General features: G+C 44.7%; 2 protein-coding genes across 9 annotated transcripts in view; one reads left to right on the forward strand and one right to left on the reverse strand.

The window, feature by feature from the left end:
- Positions 1-506: 506 nt before the first annotated feature.
- LOC138816858 (beta-defensin 122-like) overlaps positions 507-18,295 on the reverse strand; it is a 62,490-nt gene continuing 44,701 nt past the window's right edge. For 7 of the 8 annotated variants that reach the window (XM_070007003.1, XM_070007001.1, XM_070007002.1 and 4 more), the window contains 2 exons: positions 4,019-4,107; positions 507-717 (listed from right to left, as the gene is read on the reverse strand). In XM_070007003.1, coding sequence (XP_069863104.1) covers positions 584-717; positions 4,019-4,107 — 223 coding nt within the window. In that variant the 3' untranslated portion in view covers positions 507-583. Of the gene's footprint in view, positions 718-4,018; positions 4,108-15,067; positions 15,126-18,295 lie in introns of those variants that run through there. The other variant, XM_070007007.1, reaches the window with a different exon arrangement.
- Defb123 (defensin beta 123) lies at positions 13,127-18,046 on the forward strand. Its single transcript, XM_070007010.1, has 2 exons — positions 13,127-13,275; positions 17,800-18,046. The coding sequence occupies exons 1-2, from the start codon at positions 13,218-13,220 to the stop codon at positions 17,985-17,987; spliced, it is 246 nt and encodes an 81-aa protein (XP_069863111.1). The 5' UTR covers positions 13,127-13,217; the 3' UTR covers positions 17,988-18,046.

Genomic DNA, 18,295 nt, shown 5'->3' on the forward strand with positions numbered 1-18,295 from the left:
CCCAGAGTTCAAGCCCCACGACCGACAAAAAAAAAAAAAATATGAAAATGTCACAATGAAACCCATTATTTTGCACAATTCATATGTCTAAGAACAATAATATAGCATCTGAGCGGGTATACATCAATTACAGCCAAATAATATGACACTCTGTATAAGGGGCTTGAACATACACAAATTCTGGTTTTTCAGGGAGTCCTAGACCAATTCCCCACACACCAGCAATTGGCTATGCTTTAAGTCATCTCTAGATGACTTTAAATACTTCATACCATGTAAATGCTGTATAAATAACTGTTCAGCTATACTTTTCAGAAGTAATGTCAAGAAAAGAAATAGTCTGTACATGTCTGAGGCAGGTATGATTTTTTTTTCTGAATTTTTCAGTCCTCAGTTGGATAAATCTCCAATTCAGAACCCACAGGTAAAGCAGGCTGTCTGTAATTCCTTACCTACATCTCTCCTGCTTAAGCATGATTAAGTGTACGAAGAGACGCACAGAGAAATCAGCCAAAGGGGTTTTAATAAAGCTCAGGAATCTACAAAGGAAAGGCTCTGGGTGGGGTTTAGCCTCATTTCTTTTTCAGGTAACAAGTGGCTGGTTCTTGGGCTTCATGCAGCATAGTTTGCCACTTGGGCAGAAAATGTAGATCTTCTCACTCCTGTAGCACTGCTCACGGCAGATCCCACGAGAATTCCAGCATCTCTCAGTGCTGCCTAAGCAGAGAGTAGAAACAGTCATGAGGGAAAACGAATTCTGGACTGAGACTGGGGGTGGAGGGCAGTCAGTAGAGGAGGAACCACAGAGTAAAGGAAAGTCCCTGTCAGAAACTTCCTATGATGACAGTCTGCATCTATGGAGACCCATCCCAATACCAACCCTTCAAGCAAGCAAGAATGTTCCCCCTTCTGGGTGAAGCAGGTTACAGTGGTTAAGGCTGTGGACCCATATCTGGACTTGAAATCCATCCGTGTTACAAGTCAACTAGTAGATCTTGAGCAGGTCACTTCCCTTCTCAAAGCAACAATTTCCTCTTTTTGGGGGGTGAGCTGGTCCTAGGACTTGAACTCAGGGCGTGGGCACTGGCCCTGAGCTTTTTGGCTCAAGGCTAAAGCTCTACTGCTTGAGACACAGCTCCATTTCCAGCTTTTGGGTAGGTAATTGAAGGTAAGAGTCTCCGGGACTTTCTTGCCCAGGCTGGCTTCATACCACAATCCTCAGATCTCAGCTTTCTAAGTAGCTAGGGTTACAGGCGTGAGCCATCAGCACCCAGCTCAATCTCCTCTTTTCTAAAAGGAAAATATAATATATATAATAATATATAATAATAAATATATATAATACATAAAATATAATATCCACCTTGTGAGGTTTTGATTAAATAGTATTTTTAAAGCACTAGCATTAAATAAATACAAAATGTGAAATGACAGGACATCAGAAAGAATTCAAACTTCTACAAATTATTTCATAAGTAAAAAATGTTAACTAACTTGTTGGACAGTGATGGCTCATGCCTGTAATTCTAGCTACTCAGGAGGCTGAAATCTGAGGATCAGGGTTCAAAGCCAGCCTGGGCAGGAAAGTCCATGAGATGCTTATCTCCAATTAACCACCTAAAAGCTGGAAGTGGTGGTGCAAAAAAGCTCATGGACAGCAACTGACAAAACAAAAAAAAAAAAAAACAAAAAAAAAAAACCTAGAAGGAACACATCAGCAAACAAATAAATAACAGGCTGAAGAGAAATTAAGGGAAGAAGATGATGTTTTAATAAAAAAGAAATCAATGGGACATGACAGATACTGACAACCAGCAAAGGAAATTCAGAATACAAAAAAAAAAAAAAGGAAACAAAGGAAAACACAAGGAAACAAAACAAACTCTATAAACTATATTCAGCAAAACTTCTTGGAGGTAAAAAAAATTAATTATATAATAAAAAGGCATACTTGGGGGGCTGGGAAGTTGGCTCAGTGGTAGAGCGCTTGCCTTGCATGCCTGAGGCCCTGGGTTCGATTCCTCAGCACCACATAAGCAAAAAGAAAAAAGCCAGAAGTGGTGCTGTGGCTCAAGTGGTAGAGCGCTAGCCTTGAGCTGAAGAGCTGAGGGACAGCGCCCAGGCCCAGAGTTCAGGCCCCACGACCGGACCAAAAAATAAAAAAAATAAATAAAAAGGCATACTTGGGAATTCTGAGCCAAAACAAGATATATTGGAGATGAATTACTGGACACTACACAAAATTGGGTCAGTTAAGTAACATAAGAGAAGGAAAATTAGAGTATACTCGGGCTTTTTGACAATGATACTTTACAATATCATGTATTTAAGATACTGAAGAAAAGAAAAAGTAAGCAAAATATGTTACATCTAGCAAAGCTGACTTTCAAGGACAAGGACACAAAGAGACTCCTGTTCACACATGGAATCTCAGGAAAGACTGATTCTTCATGCTTCTCCTAAGGAATCTAGGAGAAATCACTTTATTCAAGTAAATTAAGAGGCATTGGCACAGAGCTAACTATTAAGTACAAAACTATGTGTTTGCCGGGCGCCGGAGGCTCACACCTGTAATCCTAGCTACTCAGGAGGCTGAGATCTGAGGATCGAGGTTCAAAGCCAGCCTGGGCAGGAAAGGCCATGAAACTCTTATCTCCAATAAACCACCAGAAAACCAGAAGTGGCGCTGTGGCTCAAGTGGTAGAGTACGAGCTTTGAGCTGAAGAGCTGAGAGACAGTGCCCAGGCCCAGAGTTCAGGCCCACAACTGACAAAAAAAAGAAAGAAAGAAAGAAAGAAAGAAAGAAAGAAAGAAAGAAAGAAAGAAAGAAAGAAAGAAAGAAAGAAAGAAAGAAAGAAAGAAAGAAAGAAAGAAAGAAAGAAAGAAAGAAAGAAAGAAAGAAAGAAAGAAAGAAAGAAAGAAAGAAAGAAAGAAAGAAGATAAATAATACTTAGCAAAAAAAAATAATTGCTCACCAAGCACTGGTAGCTCATACCTGTGATCCTAACTACTTAGGAGTTTGAGATCTGAGGCTTATGGTTCAACACTAACCCAGGCAGGAAAGTCTATGAGATTTTTATCTCTAATTTAGCACCAGAAGAGCTAGAACTGGAGGTATGACTCAAGTGGGAGAGCACTAGCCTTGGGCAAAATAGCACAAGGACGGTGCCTAGGCCCTGAGTTCAAGCCCCAGAACCAGCACACACAAACAAAAACAATTGCTCAACCTCAGAGGTTGACAGAAGCTAATTCATTGTCTTGCAAACTGATAAGAATCAAACTTTCCTCCCTGAATTCCCTAAACCCCAAAGTAACTAAATAGTGGATAAGGAAAGCATCACTTGTTTACCCACTTCATCTTAATTTAGGGTCACAGTCTTGGTGAGATTTTTCCCTTCATACCTCTTTTTCTATATTTTTGTGGGTTTGACCTCACTTTCCAAGCAGGCATTGTAAACCCTGAGCCATGCCTCTAACCCAACACTTTTTAATTAATGATATATTTAACTAATGACACACTTTCTCCTAGATCTAGCTGTCTTGATGGGAAAGAGCAGAGGATGAGGTAAAAGAATGAATTGATTTAAGAAGCTGTTTTAGATCAGAAAAGATGAAACTGATTATCTTCTCAGTTTATCTTCCGACCCTGTGTCCTTTCCAACGTTCCTATGGGTGGGATAGAAGACCCTCAAACCTTCCAATGAATTACAGAAAATAAAGAAGTTAGTTCCTTACACTCCAAATTTCCTGTGTCCAATGGGGACCTTCTCAGCCTAATTTGTGATCTAAAACTGAAGACCTCGAAACTCAATGGAATTGAATGGTTTGCTGGTGGCATCACAGAGCTAGCAAATGGGGGTGCCAGTGCTAGCCCAGGATCTGAGGGTTCTTCCCCCCTTTCCCAGACAAGTAGTATTTCATTGTGCCACCCATGATCCGCTATCCTTCCCAGGCCCAAAGTGCTCCAGCCAAGACTCACTCCGCCCCCTCTTCCCTCCCTTGCAGAGGTTTAAATTACCTGGAATGACCTGGGACCATAGCAGCAGCACAATCAGGGTCAGAAACACAGGCTTCATGACTCCCCAGGCCCACGGAGTCCACTCTGGTCTGCAGAGGTGACAAAGGAGTGGGTGAGAGCTCTGTGAACTCTGTTCCCTTTAATCAGCTAGAACACATGTCCCTTACACGTGCGTTCAGCTGTCCATTTGAACAGTGGGCCCTGGGCCAGCCCCTTCCTCCCTCATATCCAATCACCCTCCCAAGGCCTCCACATCTACAGTGTGGCCCTCACCTCCCTCACTGCCCTGTCTCCCTTTGTCCCCTTACACCTTTTAGGCAACAGCAAGAATTAATCATACAACAGTCGGAAGGATGTTATGGAGTGTGTGTGTGTGTGTGTGTGTGTGTGTGTGTGTGTGTGTGTGTAAACTCATTTTCAAGATGTACTGTATTCATAAGCTGATTTATTAAATTGAAACCCTTTTGTGCAACTACTTAAAATAAATAATCCTAGCAACAACTCAGGAGGCTGAGATCTGAGGATCATGGTTCAAAGTCAGCCCATGCTGAAAAGTCCCCATGAGACTCTTACTTCCAATTAACCATTCAAACAATAGAAGTGCCCCTGTGGCTCAAGTGGTAGAACACTTGCCTTGAACACAAAGAGGCTCAGAGACAGTGCCCAGGTCTTGAGTTCAAGCCCTACAACTGACCAAAAAAAAAAAAAACAAACAATAAAAGATACCTGGAAATGGAAACAAGAGATTTTTTTTAATTTGTGGCTGTTTGGGTTCTTTTCTTTTTGCCTTGTTTGTTCATTTACCTGTCATCTTTGGGAGGATAAAGCAGGGGACACAGAAGTGGGGGGACAAAGGGTGAACAAATGCAGCAGAGGTATTCACTAAACACTATGTGGAAAATGAACTATACAACTTGTGGGTGGGGACAGGAAGGAAAAATTGGGAGAATGCAGGGAAGGGGTGACATTGTCCAAAAAGAAATGAACTCTTTACCTGATGTATGTAACTCTAATCCCTTTGTACATCACCTTTACAATAACAATAAAAATGTTTAAATACTAACAAATAATGATAAGCCAAACCATTATCACATCCCACAACACTCCATAATATTTTCCTGTCCTACAAAGTTCCACATTATCAGGTCTACAAATCCACCACCACTGTGATTCTAATGCAAGTTAAACCAGCTAATTTTTATTGTCAAGGTGATGTACAGAGGGGTTACAGTTACATAAGGTAATAAGTACATTTCTTGTCAAACTTGTTATGCCTTCCCTCATTTTTCTCCTACTTTCTCCTCCCCTCCCCCAACCAGCTCCTTTTTGCAAATGTGTGTTTCCCATTTAGAAAGGGACTTTACCAGAAAAGAAGAAAAAAGCTCAGTTTTAAGAAAGATTTTAGCATTGAGGGTAAGAGGGGAAATTGCAGAGTGGGAAATATCCAGCTCATTGTTCTTAATAGCTGTGTGACCTTGGAAAGCCACTTGCCCTCTCGGGAAGATTAGAGCTGATGGGCTGTAAAAATCAATGCAGTCTGCCTTACTGCAGTTCCCTGGATACAGAAAAGACATGGAAAACGAAATGCTGCAAAACTCTACATTTCTGCCACCAAGTTAGGCCCAACTAACTAGGTTTATACCTCAAGATAAATGAATCCAGCCTTTAGAAATATGCAGGTAAGCCTCCCTCACTGCATAGCTCAGCGCCTTACACGAAGTCCCCTTCCCCAGATATACACACCAAGATGCCAGACAGCCCATACACACCACAATGCCTCTGTGAGCTTCTTCCTAATATAATCAAAGCACAATGATTTGCACCAGTTGTTCTAAAGGCTTAATATTCACTTCAAACTGTCCCATCATCTGTGTGTGTATGTGCGTATGTGTGTTTGGTTTTATTGAGACAAGGGCTCACTATATACCCAGCCTGGTCTTAAACTCATAATCCTTGTATCTGGACATGATAATCTGTGCACAATTCTAGGCATTCACACACAAACAGTGAGACCAAAGAAGGATACCAATAGGGGAGGAACCCAAAGCATAACTCTCCTGAATGTGTAAAATCATATTTATTGAAAATGAATTCCAGGAAATGGAAATATGAGTTACTTATGTTTTTGTTGTTGGTACTGGTGGTGGTCATGTGGGGTTTTTTTCTTTCTCCTTTTTTCTTTTACTGCTTCTTGAAGTGGGGGGGGGGGGGACAAAGGGCACTGTGGAAAAGAAGTGTGAACAAAAGCAATCATGATATTCAGTATACACTATGTGGAAAATGACCTGTGCAACTAGTGGAAGGGATGGAGGAGGAAACTGGGGGAAAGGGAAGGGAGGGATGACATTGTCCAAAAAAGAGCTGTATGCATTACCTGAGTTGTGAAATGGTAAGCCCTCCATACAACACTTTAATAATAACAATACAATTACATTTTTTAAAAACTCATAATCTTGAGTGCTGGTATTGGGGTTATAGGCATGCATTACTATCCCCATTTGTTTGAACAGCAAATCTAGACCTGTCCTAGATTTCATACGCGGCAGCCAGATCTTGCAGCCTCTTTCCATCAAGAGAGTCTATTTCAAGGGATGGGAAGGGGAAACAAAGGAGGAGGCTTCAATGCTTGATAAGTACTCATTATCTTGCCCATGTAATTGTAACCCCTCTGTACAGTATTTTCACAATAAAAAATAAATAAAAATTAAAAAAAAGAGAGTCTATTTCCCCATTTTTTAAATCTAGGTTCACCTTGTGACTTGCTTAAACTAACAGGACATTGGCACTAGGTAACAACTAGAAGCTTGAAAAAATCTGATGATGCCATGGCTCAACTGGTAGAGCACTAATCTTGAGCAAAAGAAGCTCAGGGATAGCATCCAGGCTCAGAGTTCAAACCCCATGACTAGTACAAAAAAAAAAAAAGCAAGAAAGAAATCAGTGTAGTTTGACCTGGGTGCCAGGTTTCAATCTGTAATCCTCGCTGCTCAGGAGGCTCAGATCTGAGGATTGCAGTTCAAAGCCAGCCCAGGCAGAAAACTCCTTGAGACCCTTTTTTTTTTTTTTTTGTCAGTCATGGGGCCTGGGTCTGGGCACTGTCCCTCAGCTCTTCAGATCAAGGCTAGTGCTCTACCACTTGAGCCACAGCGCCACTTCCGGCTTTTTCTGTTTATGTGATGCTGAGGAACCGAACCCAGGGTTTCATGCATGCAAGGCAAGTGCTTTACCACTGAGCCACCTTCCCAGCCCCGAGACTCTTATCTCTGTAATGACCTCAGAATGAGAAAATCCTTGGAGGCACAGTTAAAGGTGACAAAGGATTTTTTATTAGTCGGTCTGCAACTGCCTTGTCCTGAGCTAACTCAGAACTAGGAGCAGGCTGGGAAGGTAGCTCAGTGGTAGAGCACTTGCCTTGCATGCATGAGGCCCTGGGTTCGATTCCTCAGCACCACATAAGCAAAAAGAAAAAAGCCAGAAGTGGCGCTGTGGCTCAAGTGGTAGAGTGCTAGCCTTGAGCTGAAGAGCTGAGGGACAGCGCCCAGGCCCAGAATCCAGGCCCCACGACCAACAACAACAACAAAAAATATTAACAATAATAAAAATAAAAAAATAAAAAATATTTTGGGGCTGGGAAGGTGGCTCAGTGGTAGAGCGCTTGCCTTGCATGCATGAGGCCCTGGGTTCGATTCCTTAGCACCACATAAGCAAAAAGAAAAAAGCCGGAAGTGGCGCTGTGGCTCAAGTGGTAGAGTGCTAGCCTTGAGCTGAAGAGCTGAGGGACAGTGCCCAGGCCCAGAGTTCAAGCCCCACGACTGGACCCAAAAAAAAAAGAACTAGGAGCAGCTGCAGCCTCCAAGGGGGGCAAGTTTTTTCCTTCCTCTCTGTAGCCCTCTCCTCTCCAGAAGCCTCTCCTCTCCACAGGCCTCTCCATAGGACTCACCTCTCCTCAAGCCTCCACTGGCCTCCCCTCTGCAGGCCTCACCTCTCTTCACTGTTCACAGGCCTTACTCCTCTCCACAGGCCTCAGCTCTCCTTAGGCATCTCTGCCAGCCTCTCGCCTCTCTGCCCGCCTGTACGCTCCTCAAGCTCTGGGAAGCACCTCTTGCAGCCTCTTGTGGCATGTCTCTCCTCTAACTCCCCCTCCACACAGTCTATGTGTGTGTGTGTATATATATATATATATACATATATATATGTATATATATATTTACATATGTATATATATTATATATTACATATTTTTCTCACATCTCCAATATACTGTTCAAAAAAGCTAGAAGTGGTGCTGTTGCTCAAGTGGTAGAGTGCTGGTCTTGAGTCAAAGAAGCTCAGGGACAGTGCCCAGGCCCAGAGTTAGAGCCTCAGGACCAGCAAAAAAAAAAAAAGGCAACTGAGTCATGTCTGTCACCTCACCACTGCCAGTGTTCTCTGGAACCCTGTATCTCTTATCACATGAGTCAACCAGAGCTTCCTTACTATGGAGAAGACACACAGCCAAATCATCTACAGCTGCTATCAAAAGTATAACTAGGGCTGGGAAGGTGGCTCAGTGGTAGAGCACTTGCCTTGCATGCCTGAGGCCCTGGGTTCCATTCCTCAGCACCACATAAGCAAAAAAAAAAAAAAAAATCCGGAAGTGGCACTGTGGCTCAAGTGGTAGAGCGCTAGCCTTGATCTGAAGAGCTGAGGGACAGCGCCCAGGCCCAGAGTTCAGGCCCCACAACCGGACTCAAAAATAAATAAATAAATAAAAAGAGTATGATTAGAAAAACAAATAAACAAACAAAAACTAACATCCTGGACATTTTGGGTTTTTTTTTTTTTTTTTTTTTTTTGTCGGTCGTGGGGCTTGAACTCTGGGCCTGGGCACTGTCCCTCAGCTCTTCAGCTCAAGGCGAGCGCTCTACCACTTGAGCTACAGCGCCACTTCCGGTTTTCTGGTGGTTTATTGGAGATAGGAGTCTCACGGTCTTTCCTGCCCGGGCTGGCTTTGGACCGCGATCCTCAGATCTCAGCCTCCTGTGTAGCTAGGATTACAGGCGTGAGCCACCAGCACCCGGCTAGACATTTTGGAAGTGGCACTGTGGCTCAAGTGGTAGAATGCTGGCCTTGAGCTAACGAGCTCAGGGATAGTGCGTAGGCCCAGAGTTCAAGACCCATGACCAACAAAAATCAAAAACAAAAACAAAAACAAAAAAACCAGTGGCTCTGTTCTAGATCATCCAGACATAATCACATCAGCCTGGTTCAAAATAAATAACAAAAACTGCCCAGTCAGACTGTACTTAGTGACAATAAATTGTGTGTGGTGTATGTGTGTATGTGCATGAGCCAGTTTGGGGACTTGAATTCAAGGCCTTGGTGCTGTCCCTGAGCTTTTTCACCCAAGGCTCTTCTACGTGAGCTTCTAGCTTTTTTGGTGGTTAATTAGAGATAAGAGTTTCAGGAACTTTCCTGCTCTAGGCTAGCTTTGAACTGCAATTCTCAGATCTCAGTCTCCTGAGTAGCTATAATTATAGGTGTGAGCCACTGGTACCAGGCAAAAGAATTTAATTCAAGTGTTTAAAATTGCCACAACTTTGGAATTGTTATCAAAATTTAAAAAAAAATAATGCTATGTCATGGTTTTCTTCTAATGAATTGTACCAGCTCTTAAGTTTCTGTGTTGGCTTGAATCCTACCCATGAATACTGGTTCTGAGAGATGGGAATTGTAAGTGTGCAAACCCCATTTCATTTTCCTGCCTCTTCCTAGCAGGAAGTGTGGATAAGGGCCAAGAGGAAGCTGCATAACTGAAGGAGGAAAGCAGACAGTTTTTCCTTGCTGTTCCCACCAAGGCCTCTTCAACAGCGGTCCATTAAACCCATGAGGTACAAGAGGTACCTATGTGCCCCCTCACCTTCCCATTTCCTTGGGGAGCAGCTGTTCTGGCTTCAGAGCCTCCTACAAATTTACCAAGATTGCACTGTTTTCCTATCAATTGTGTCTAAACCCAAATCCTGCTGCATTCTTGCAGTGATAGACTTATAATCCCCTGCTTTTGCCCGGACCTGTCTATTTTCACTCTAGAACAATCTTTTACTATGAAGCAAAATTTAATTTTACCATATAAAAATCATTTCTGAGTTAGAAAATGTTCTCTTTTTAATATAAATTTATTGTTATTATTATTGGGGTGTTGTACAGAGTGCAGTTCTTCTTGGACAATGTTACCCTTTCCTTTACTTTCCCCAAGTTTCTCCCTCCTGTCCCTGCTCACAAATTGCATAGTTCATTTTTTTTAATAGTGTATAATAAATACTATGACTTCATTTGTTCACCCTTCTTCCCTCCATTTCTGTTTCTACCTTCCCCTCATCCAACCCCCTCCCAAAAAAATAACTTCAAAAAATGTTTTCATTTCCTGTAGAAAATGTTCTCTTACAACCGTTTTGCATCTCCTTACCCCCTGCCATATTCAATCAATTGGGTCCTGGCACAAATAGAATCACAATTCTCCTGTTCTTATCTTTCTAGTTTTGCCCTTCTCTGTCTATTTCCATTTTAGAACAATCCTTTACTTTGGGGGGGAAATATTATTTCATCATACAAAATGCCTTCTTACAACTTTTTTCTACACCTCATCTCTTTCTTACTGGCTCTTTTCTACCTTGCTTGCTTGCTGTTGGCTGGTTGTCTGCTTACTTTAATTTTCAGATATTATGCAGACTTTACTAACCCTTGGATTTTCTAAAGGCCCTTTCTACTTACTGTTTTTTCTCTTGAGCATGTGAATTCTAAGAGTTACAGAGTTACCTTCCAGCTAGCCCTGGTTAAGATAATATAACTCTGGAACAACCTTGAACAGCAACAACTGTTCAGCAAGAAAAAAGGCAGAGAGGAAACAATGCACAAAAGGCTCCAAATCTTTCCCTTTCAACACTAGAGTTGAAGTTTTGGATGCAGCAGGTAAATCGATTTGGTTTTGCTGGACACAGGAGAAAAGGAATAAACCCTCACAACCATGCAGGTCTTGGGAGATGTGAGTCCAGGCTTAGCAAGTATGTATTGGTGAGGAACTGGATGGAGAGACATACTGGGCATGTCCAGAGTCAGCCACGTCTCCTCCCCTCTGTGTGTACATTGTATATGTTGTAATACCATGACTGCATGGAGGAGGCCACCAAGGGCCCTCGGCACCTTCATTCAGACATGACCAGCAGTTATGGGAAATGTTTTCTTGTTTGCTTTGCTTGCTTTCTCTTTCTTTCTCTTTCTTTCCTTCCTTCCTTTCTTTTTTTTTTTTTTATCAGTAGTGAGTCTTGAACTCTGGGCCTAGGCACTGTCCCTCAGCTCTTCAGCTCAACGCAAGCACTCTACCACTTGAGCCACAGCGCCACTTCCAATTTTCTGGTGGTTTATTGGAGATAAGAGTCTCATGGACTTTCCTGCCCAGGCTGGCTTTGAATCACAATCCTCAGCTACAATTGCATGCTTGAGCCACGGCACCCAGCCCTTCCTTCCTTCCTTCCTTCCTTCCTTCCTTCCTTCCTTCCTTCCTTCCTTCCTTCCTTCCTTCTTTCCTTCCTTCCTTCTTTCTCTTTCTTTCTTCCTTCCTTCCTTTCTTTCTTTCCTTCTTTCTTGTCATTAGGCTTGAACTCTGGGGTCCGTGCACTGTCTCTGAGCTCTTTTTGCTCAAGGGTAGTGCTCTACCACTTTGAGCCACAATGTCACGTCTGGTTTTCTGGTGGTGAATTGGAGATAAGAGTTTCATAGACTTTTGCTGAGCTAGCTTCAAAGTGTGATCCTCAGATCTCAGCCTCCTGAGTAGCTAGGATTACAGTTATGAGCTACCAGTGCCCAGCGGAAAATGCTGTTTCTAATGCCAGTTAGTGACGTGGATCCTTTTCAAAAATCCTCCCCTACTCAGCACTTTCTACTATTAAATTGAGGCTTTTTTTTTTACAATAAAATCCTTGTCCTATAATACAACTAGAAGTTTTGCTTCCCTGACTGAAGCTTGTTTGACAGCATCACTCTCCTTCACAGAAGCACACATCCCAACCATATGGAGTTCTAGGGTTGGGGCACTGAGTCCCTGCCCAGCCCATGTCACTCCACCTTCTTTGCTGCAAAGGCTTTACTAAAAATTCCTCGTCCTTCCACTTACCTTGCCATCTTCCAGGCACTCGATTTCTGTCCCCACAGAGGTATCTCACTGTTTGTGTGTACTGTAGGTCTTATGCATGCTTCTACACCCTTGCCCTCTGCCTCAGGCCCGGTCCAGTCAGAAGCACAAACCACATCAATGGTTGGAATGGAGGGTAGTTAACTGAGGGGCAGGTTGGAAGAACCAAAAAAAGAAAAGAAGAGGTTCCCCTAGGGCTAAAGGAAGTAAGCAGAGCATGCTTGAAAAACAGAAGGAGATTCTGTTCTTGGAACTTAGAAGAAGAGGACGTCCAGGTGCCGGTGGCTCACGCCTATAATCCTAGCTACTCAGGAGGTTGAAATCTGAGGGTCACAGTTCGAAGCCAGCCCAGGCAGAAAAGTCCCTATGAGACTCTTTATCTCAAAAACCAGAAGTGACACTGTGGTTCAAGTGGTAGAGCCCTAGCCTCGAGCACAAAGAGGCCCAGGGACAGAGCCCAAGCCCTGAGTTCAAGCTCTACAACCAACAAAAAAATAAAGACAAAGAAAAGGAAGACAGCCTGGTGCCCCCAAGGACGACCCTATGGGTAGGGTCTCCGGCATGGTTAGAACCCAGGCTGAGTTTCACCTCTTGCTGTCCATTTTCCTCCCGGGTTTTGCTCCAGTTGCATCCTATTTCTTGCTTTCAACACCAACATGAGCCTCTGTAACCCTATTTCGTCTCATCTAGCTGGGTCTTCACTGTTCTTCAACCCACCCACTCTCAATGTCCCCTTCCCCCAGAGCATTGGAGTCATTGGAGTCTGGTTGGTGGCGCCCCCTTGTGGTCCCTTGGTTCAGGCACTGCAGAGCTGGGTGGAGAGACTCAACTGCTGCTGGGCCTTGGACCTTGGCTGACCTTGCCTTGCTGACCTAAAAGACAAAGGGAGGTGCCTCAAGGCTGGGACTGCTTCTGTAGGCATCAGAGGGCACGTGTGGGTGACATGTGCCCCACAAGATCCGAGCAAGTACAGCTTCCCCTTCACTTTGCCATTACTGCGCGGGCTCGCACATCTGGCTTGCAGCTCCAGCCATGAAGCTCCTGCTACTGACATTGGCCCTTCTGCTGCTCTTGGCCCAGCTCACTCCAGGTAACCTGGCCCTCCTTAGTGCAGGGATGGCGGGTTGAGACTGGGGTCTGCTCAGGGAATTCCAAAGGCCGGAACAATCCACTAGCTAGGACAGCAAGACATGGCCATTAGAAGTGTACAGGAAGCAACTGGTCAGCAATGGGTGGTAGATCTTAGGGACCAGCTGTGACAACCACAGCTTCCCACTCAGCCACACCATCCTCCACTCCAGGATGTTGTGCAGGTGGCCCTATGTGTGAGGGGGGAGGGGTCAGGAAAAGCCTACCTATTCTTCTCATAGCAACTCCCCCTCCTCTAAAGAGAGGTAAGGAATATCCTGACCTTTATAATAATCATTTCTCTGCTTTGCGTGTGTGTGGGTGGGTGGGGGGTTCAGGGATTACATCAGGGGTGTCACACTTTCTACCCAAGCTCCATCACTCCAGTCGTGCCCTCAAGTCCTTTTCTTTTTTCTTTTTTTCTTTTTGTCAGTCATGGGGCCTGAACTCTGGGCCTGGGCGCTGTCCCTCAGCTCTTCAGCTCAAGGCTAGTGCTCTACCATGAGCCACAGCACCACTTCCGGCTTTTTCTGCTTATGTGGTGCTGAGGAATCGAACCCATGGTCTCATGCATGCAAGGCAAGCACTCTACCACTGAGCCACTTCCCAGCCCTTCTTTCCATTTTAATTTGTTTTTCAGATAGGGTCTAATGCTTTAGTCTAGGCCAGCCTCAGAATTGCAATCCTATCTCAGACTCACAAGCAGCTGGAACCTCAGGCATGAACTACCATTCCTGGCCTTGCTTTGCATTTCTTAATGGTCACATTGCCCTGGAGGAGTCCCTGACAATATGTGCATGTGTCCTGAGGCTTGAACTTGGGGCCTGTGTGCTGTTCCTGATTTTTTTTTCCTCAAGACTGACACTCTACCACTTGAGCTACAGCTCCATTTCAGCTTCTTGGTGCTTAATTGAAGAGCCTCGCGCTAGCTACCAGTGGCTCACGCCTGTAATCCTAGCTACTCAGGAGGCTGAGATCTGAGGATCATGGTTCAAAGCCAGCACGGGCAGGAAAGTCTGTGAGACTCTTTTTTTTTATTTTTTGGGGGTCCGGTTGTGGGGCCTGAACTCTGGGCCTGGGCGCTGTCCCTCAGCTCTTCAGCTCAAAGCTAGCACTCTACCACTTGAGCCACAGCGCCGCTTCCGGCTTTTTTTCTTTTTGCTTATGTGGTGCTGAGGAATCGAACCCAGGGCCTCATGCATGCAAGGCAAGCACTCTACCACTGAGCCACCTTCCCAGCCCATCCGTGAGACTCTTATCTCCAATAAACCACTCAAAAACCAGAAGTGGTGCTGTGGCTCAAGCAGTAAGAGTGCTCGCCTCGGAAGAGCCTCGTGGACATTCCTTCCCAGACTGTCTTTGAACCATGAGCCTCAAATCTCAGCCTCCTGAATAGCCAAGTTTACAGTTTGACACCTTTTTTAAACAGATCCTTTTTTACTCCTTTAAGGGGATGGGAAGGTAGCTCAGTGGTAGAGTGCTTGCCTCACATGCACGAGGCCCTGGGTTCGATTCCTCAGCACCACATAAGCAGAAAAAGCCGGAAGTGGCACTGTGGCTCAAGTGGTAGACCGCTAGCCTTAAGCTGAAGAGCTGAGGGACAGCACCCAGGCCCAGAGTTCAGGCCCCAACAACTGACCAAAAAAGAAAAACAACAACAAAAAACTCCTTTAAACTTGGTGGTTCCACCTTCATCCTTTTCTTGTTGCCTTTACAAGTTCTCTACTGAGAAACATTGGTCACTGACTTATTACCTCTCAAAGTACAGATTTTACTGGCTGCATCCGTGGGGCAAAGTTCCCAGCATTCCTCTGATCTCTGTGTTTCCTGAAAATTGGTACCTGAAGTCAGATAACTGGTGAGACTCAACTTGTATACCTGGTGTACAACTGCTTGTGGTGACACGATCTTTTAATAGCTAGTTGTCTTTTAAGTGTCAATAACAGTTGCTGATGCCCATAGCCTACATCCAATCATTGTTTGGGCATTGCAAAATGATGGTATTCGATGGTATGAAATTCTCTACTTAGCTGAAACACTGGCATAAAAATGGCAGCTATCCATAAAAATGGCTGAGTAACCAAACACGGCTACTGTGTGGTTACCTGGCAGCACAGTTTATACAGGAAAGATAGAATAAAAACAGGGAAAGGGGTCTGAGAAGGTGGTTTAGTGGCAGAGTGTTTGACTAGCATGCATGAAGCCCTGGGTTGGATTCCTCAGTACCGCATACACAGAAAAAGCTGGATGTGGCACTATGGCTCAAGTGGTAAAGTGCTAGTCTTGAGCAAAAGCAGCTCAGGAACAGTAGCCCAGGCCCTGAGTTCAAGCCCCAGAACTGTCAAAACAAAAAAGACAGGGGAAAAAGAGTTTAGGTATGGTGTCTGTCAAGACAAGGCAAGAGCAGTAGCACAAGGGTTAACATCAGACCCAGGCTGACTACAGATTCAGGGCTCCATTTCCACAGAAATCACAAAATTAAGAGAGAGATGGGATTTTTGTTTCCCAAACTCCATTTCTGGCACTGCACCTGAGAAAATCAAGCTGCTTTCTTGGGGAAGAATGTCATGTTCCATTCTTGCTGCTGTGATTTCAAATACAAAGTTTCTAACTGCCTAGCCAGGCGCTGGTGGCTCACGCCTGTAATCCTAGCTACTCAGGAGGCTGAGATCTGAGGATCACAGTTCAAAGCCAGCCCGGGCAGGAGAGACTGTGAGACTCCTATCTCCAAGAAACCACCAGAAAACCGGAAGTGGCGCTGTAGCTCAAGTGGTAGAGCGCTCGCCTTGAGCTGAAGAGCTGAGGGACAGCGCCCAGGCCCAGAGTTCAAGCCCCACGACCGACCAAAAAAAAAAGTTTCTAACTGCCAGGAGCTTTCCCCCCATGTTTCTCCTTTCATTGATCCCAAAGGCACTTCCAGGAGTTCACACCATCTATCTTCTAAACTCATCTTCTCCCAATCTCTGTGCCAGATCTTAAATTAGCTCTAAGGTTTACAGCAAATGTCTTTCCCTGTCACAGCCAGACTGTCAATGGGAACCGGCCAATTTGTGTAGACAGACAGTACTTCCGCTTCCCTACACTCACCTCTGGATTAGAGTCATACATTTCACTTCTATACATACAAATGTATGTATAGATTGCTCTCATTTTACTTGAAACAATTATCTTCGTTGTTGTTCTTCTGGTGTTGCCAGGAATTGTACCCAAAGCCTTGTGCATGTAGTTGGATGTGGTGACAATGTCAGACTTGGCTAGAAGATCACAGCCTTACGCTACATTGACCAATGCTCAAAGCCTATTGTTTGGGGCACACTTTGGTCAATCATACCATTGCTTAAAGCTGGAGAGTGAGGGACTGGGAAGGTGGCTCAGTGGTAGAGTGCTTCCTTTGCATGCCTGAAGCCCTGGGTTTGATTCCTCAGCACCACATAAGCAGAAAAAGTCAGAAGTGGCACTGTGATTCAAGTGATAGAGTGCTAGCCTTGAGCTGAAGAGCTGAGGGACAGCGCTCAGGCCCTGAGGATCAAGTCTGAAGCCAGTTGGGCAGGAAATCCATGATTACAGGTGTGAGCTACTAGCACTTAGTGATTATTTTTTGTCTGTTTCATTTTGCAATTGCTCTTCTATTGAGCCATGCCTCCAGGCTTGGCCCAAAACTCGTGATCCTTCTGTCTCAGCCTTGTGTCTGCTACAAATAACAGGTATGTGGCCACCATGCTCAGTCTGAAGTTTGTATGCTGGTAGGTTTTTATGTCTTCTTATTTCAGCATCCACAGCTTTCTGAAGCTGATGCTAGTAGTAGCGTTTTCTTCAAAAGAGAAATGATGCTCAAGATCTCCAGGTCTCACATACATAGGAGAGCCAGGCTCTTGGAGCTCCAACGGTCCATGTCCTTTACCACTACGCCTTTCCCTCCCATGCTGAGAGGAACCACCCATGGCAGATTGGGATTGAGTGTAGAAGAGAAGTAAGAAGTCTCTGTCCCCTCTGCATAGCCTTCCGTGTCCATTCCGTATCTTTTTCCCTGTTTCACCCTCTGTCCAACTTCATGAAAAGAGACTCAAATAGCAAATCAAATCGAACTTCAAGATTTTATTCAGCTGATTGATAGCAGGGCAGCTCTCAGACACAGCGAGACTGGCATCTCTAGCGTGGAAAGAAGCGTGGGTGTCCTGTGGTTGCCGTGGGCAGCAGGCTTTGCGTTCTGCATGATTGGACATTTGTGTGCCTCTTTGCTTGGGGTTCTTTGAGGCCAGTTTCTTCGCAGTGACACTCTTCCATGGGAAATTTAAGGTTTCACGGTTAAGGTTTCACAGTTTGTCCACGGGCGAAGTGGGTAGCTCAAAGAGTGCAGCAAAGGAAAAATGTTCCTAGGTAGAAAGAGTACAAGCCTAGGAGGCCCTCTCTCAGGTCTATTTCAGTCTGTTTCAATCCAAGGCCGACCTCTTCTTACCACTGATGTCTCCCTTCCTCTTTGTATCAGGTGATGCCCAAAGATGCTGGAGTTCGCATGGCAAATGTCATAGGAGATGCTCCCCGAAGGACAAGGTGTATGTCTACTGCTCAAATGGTAAAGTGTGCTGTGTGAAGCCCAAGTACCAGGTGAAAGAACGGCCATGGATCATCTCAGTGCCAGGAACCCCGATGCCAGACAGGAACAGAAGAGGCTAGCCCTGAACCTGAACCCAGTACATCCCACAGCTCCCTCAATAAACACCTCTGGCTGATAACGGTGTGTGTGTGTGTGTGTGTGTGTGTGTGTGTGAGTGTGTGTGTGTGTGTGTGTGTGTGTGTGTGTGTGTGTGTTCATCTGCCTCAGCTGTTCTGTTTCCTTTCAGAGCTTCAGGAAGTCAAAAGGAAGGAGAAGGAGGGGGAGAGGGAGGAGCAGAAAAGGGGAAGGGGGAAGGAGATTCCTTATTTCTCTTTTTCTTTTTCTTTTTGAATTTTTAAATTTTTTTGGGGGGGGGGGCTTGAACTCT

This window comes from Dipodomys merriami, unplaced genomic scaffold, assembly GCF_024711535.1.
Source record: "Dipodomys merriami isolate MVZ:Mamm:240054 unplaced genomic scaffold, mDipMer1.0.p SCAF_7, whole genome shotgun sequence".
In the NCBI taxonomy this organism is placed as follows: domain Eukaryota; kingdom Metazoa; phylum Chordata; class Mammalia; order Rodentia; family Heteromyidae; genus Dipodomys; species Dipodomys merriami.

Coding starts and splice junctions, on each gene's coding strand:
- Defb123 (XM_070007010.1), top strand. CDS start 13,218: ATGAAGCTCCTGCTACTGACATTGGCCCTTCTGCTGCTCTTGGCCCAG. Junction 13,276..17,799: donor CTTGGCCCAGCTCACTCCAG/GTAACCTGGCCC, acceptor TCTTTGTATCAG/GTGATGCCCAAAGATGCTGG.